Below are 3,529 nucleotides of genomic sequence, written 5' to 3' on the forward strand. Positions count from 1 at the left end.
AAAACTCATAATGGTGAGTGGATTATATTGAAAGGTCAAAACAATTACAAATTGATGCCATGCTCGTCATGAGCCATGACCACTTCACCATATCAAAGATACATCGACTGATGGGGGAGCCACCCCATGAACGGCAACCAAGGTCCTGTTCTATACTTTTATACTTGCTTACAGTGCTTCACCATACTTTAATATTTGCTTCTATACTTGCTACTGACCACACCCATTATTTAGATTAGCTAGAAGCATTGTTATTTCATTTTGTTTTTATATGGCTTCATGGCATTGATGTCCAAAAGATGTATCCACCATACTTTTGCATGGCACTCACTTAAGCTATGCACTATATAAATCCTCAATATTTTAGTGGAACTTTCATTATGAGAGAAGTTAATAGACGTGTTCTCTCCAAATGTGTTTGAATCTAAACTAACATAATATGGCGGAAGGGAGAGCTCTTTACACTTATCAAAATCTACGACATGAAGGCTAAACTCCAAAACTAAGAGAAGCCCCTATGCACGCGATAAAGAGGGAGGGCGGTCAACCGTACTAATGTATGATACATCGAGACAATGCTCTATCTTGCAATGTAACATCACATTTAGTGCTTTACACAAAACTAGCTTCATATTGTTATCAATTAAAGAACTTTATCATTACACGCGTTTTGTAGAATTTTGCATGTAGACATGTCAAACGTCTGTCAAAAATTTTCTAGTGGTATCCTTAAACATTATAAGACAAAAAGGGGCCTTGTACACCTCAACATAGTTTATCGTTAAATAAAACATATATTGCCAGGCCAAGTTGCCGATCTAGCAAGCAAGCAAGACTAGTTGAGACTAGTCTTTGTTAACCTTTTCTTAAAGATTTCTTACAATTTTTTGGTGGAATTTTTGGCAAATGACTAATTCCTTCTAACTCGTCAACAAAGCTTCAGTTCCTTATTAGAGGCTAGCAATGGCTTCCTCCTCAGGAATTACCTTCACAGTTTCTCCTCATCCTGCCAGGCTCTTGACTCCTCCAAGTAGCCAAGATGCGGGGCACCTGCATATGCTGTCTTACTTAAAGGAGTACCAGCAGGAGGCTTGCCACCGAATCCTGCATGCCTCCCCTGTTTCCCCCCTTTCTTTCGAGCCCTCCAATAGTGGCTTCGTCAGAGCGGTTGTGGAGGCTTACATCTGCCATCGCAATCTTGTCATTCGCCCCGACGATGTCTGGCTCGCCATCCTCATCCAATTCGGCTTCTATGTCAACGCCAATGCAGAGGCCTTCCGTTCCCTTTTCGTCGCTCATCAAGGCAAGAAGGAGCTCACCGTGCATCAAGTTGGATCGCTCGAGTCAGTGGATTATGTGCGCTTTGTGCACGACATGGTTTCCCAGCTGCGCGCCAACATCACCGATCTCTCGTTCTGTGATTGGGTCCTTCCTCGCTTCTCCACCACCACTCACGATGACACCATCGTTGCCAGTGTTGCCCTCATGGCAAGCATGAAGAAGTACTTTGAACACAGATTTTGTATTTTGTGTGGAATTCCGCAGGTTACTCTGGCAGGCACGGTGCAGGACTGGGAAGAGATTGATGCACGCATTAACAGGCTAGAGACAGGGGGCTATGGCAAGGTCTGCTCAGAGTGGGCCTCTATGCTCAAGAAGATTTCAAGCCAGTTCATTCAGACCAGTAGGAATGTGGTTGACACCGAGTTTTGGGGGAAAATTTGCGATTACACTGTTGGTGGATCTGGGCCAAGTTTTTTGAGTGGGTGGATCACTGCTTTCTGTGTGTTTGATGGACAAGGCAATTGGCAGGCAACAGACTTCACCGCTCCGATATCTGGACGTAGAGCGTCGCAACAAAGCGAACCACACACATTGGAATTTCCTGTCATTGACACATCCGACATACCTCCCGGCTACATAACCGTAGATGTCACTGTGGATGACAATGGGGAAGAGCATGAGACTCTTATGTTCGCTGGCCATATGGGTTATGACATTGTCCAGGAAGGGTATGGGATTGCTCCAAAGCTTGCTTGGGCTATTGCACTCAAGGGTGAGAAGCACTAGTATTGGTGTAGAGTACATAAGGTGAAGGTAGCTTGGACTGTAGCTTGCCTAGTTTAGGTCTTTATTGTATATTTCGATGTAACAATCACAAACTATGCTTGTTTGTTGAAGGCAAGGCACGGTTTAGTCGACACATATACGATATGTGCCGTCTTTCTTTTGCACTAATAACACGGGTGAGCAAAATGGAGATGAGCTATGTTCTAGCTTATGGGCCTGCCTATGTAGCGTCAATGACATTTTCGCCGTTCTTGCTTCTATCTTTTCAAATTTGAAGGCGGGTTGTTCAAAGGGACTGCCCTATCGCCTAAACACACCTACACTCTTTTTTTTTAAGTCTTCAAAGGGACTGCCCTTTCCCTGAAACACACATGCACTCTTTGGTCTAGCTGGTTAGATCGAACACCACAGAGCTCTTCTGTTCCCGCCCTCATACCCTCTTCACAACCCACATCGAAAAGTAAGTGGAAGCTATCAGCATGGGTGGGGTAGCCTGGTGTGTGGGGGGGGGGGGGGGGGGGGGGATAGCACAAGAAGTTTTGGACAAATTCTCACAATAATTCCAACATAGTGACTTACCTCAACATCATGAGCTTCTATGAGGGAGGCACCGTATACCTAGCTAGGTACGATTGGGGGCAGGGGACCGCCGGCCCGATGGGGGGGCCGGTGGTCCCCTGGCCCCAATCGTACCTAGCTAGGTATGCGGTGCCTCTCGAGCATAAGCTCATGATGTTATTCATTGTATGAAAAACACTGGAAAAGACTTCGTTTTCCTACATGGGTGGGAAACCTTCGATGTTTTTCCTCACGAATCAGCTCTTGCCACATCCTCTACAAGCACCTGTGGCTTTTTCTCGAACGAGTAGTTTGAACCTAGCCTCACTAACACTGGGTGAAGTCCTTATGGGGATGTCAAGATAATGACGGTCGTAAATGTCCCATTAAAACTAAACTCAACGTAAAACTAAACCTAGACAAAGGGGCAACCCCATATTTACTTAAAATGTGTAGTTATAAGGCAATGGTCACACGAGGCATAGATATCAGTTACAAAGGGGCAACCCCCATATTTACTTAAAATGTGTAGTTATAAGGCAATGGTCACACGAGGCATAGATATCAGTTATTCTGCTGGATAACTATGCCTCAGTTCTGGTCATGCGAAACAGTCTTCTCGATATAGTAGAACAACATTGTTGAATTTGATCACAGTCAGCTTCTGTTCCTTTACTGCGCCTCACGAGCTAGCTTGCAAAATGCTGCAAATGCAACGTGGCTCACCCCAATGCTTTGCACGACACAACTTTGGCCGAATTTGCCTAATAGATTGTGGGCCACGTAGGTGTTACCTCTCTCCACCAGCCCAACCAGTTCAGAACCGGTTGTTCTCACCTCTAGATGACATTTTTTTTCTCTAGCTAATTATGCCTTGCGTCACAAGAGCAGACATGGTATG

At 45.0% G+C, this 3,529-nt stretch overlaps 1 protein-coding gene across 1 annotated transcript; it reads left to right on the plus strand.

The window, feature by feature from the left end:
- The first annotated feature begins 795 nt into the window (after positions 1-795).
- Positions 796-2,356, plus strand: LOC147439163 (uncharacterized). The gene has a single exon (XM_086484257.1). The coding sequence runs from the start codon at positions 964-966 to the stop codon at positions 2,068-2,070; it is 1,107 nt and encodes a 368-aa protein (XP_086340383.1). The 5' UTR covers positions 796-963; the 3' UTR covers positions 2,071-2,356.
- The last annotated feature ends 1,173 nt before the right edge of the window (positions 2,357-3,529 follow it).

Source organism: Adiantum capillus-veneris, chromosome 16 (assembly GCF_014529385.1).
Source record: "Adiantum capillus-veneris isolate H3 chromosome 16, ASM1452938v2, whole genome shotgun sequence".
In the NCBI taxonomy this organism is placed as follows: domain Eukaryota; kingdom Viridiplantae; phylum Streptophyta; class Polypodiopsida; order Polypodiales; family Pteridaceae; genus Adiantum; species Adiantum capillus-veneris.

Excerpts from the sequence above, each read along its gene's own strand:
- LOC147439163 (XM_086484257.1), top strand. The coding sequence starts at position 964 with ATGGCTTCCTCCTCAGGAATTACCTTCACAGTTTCTCCTCATCCTGCC.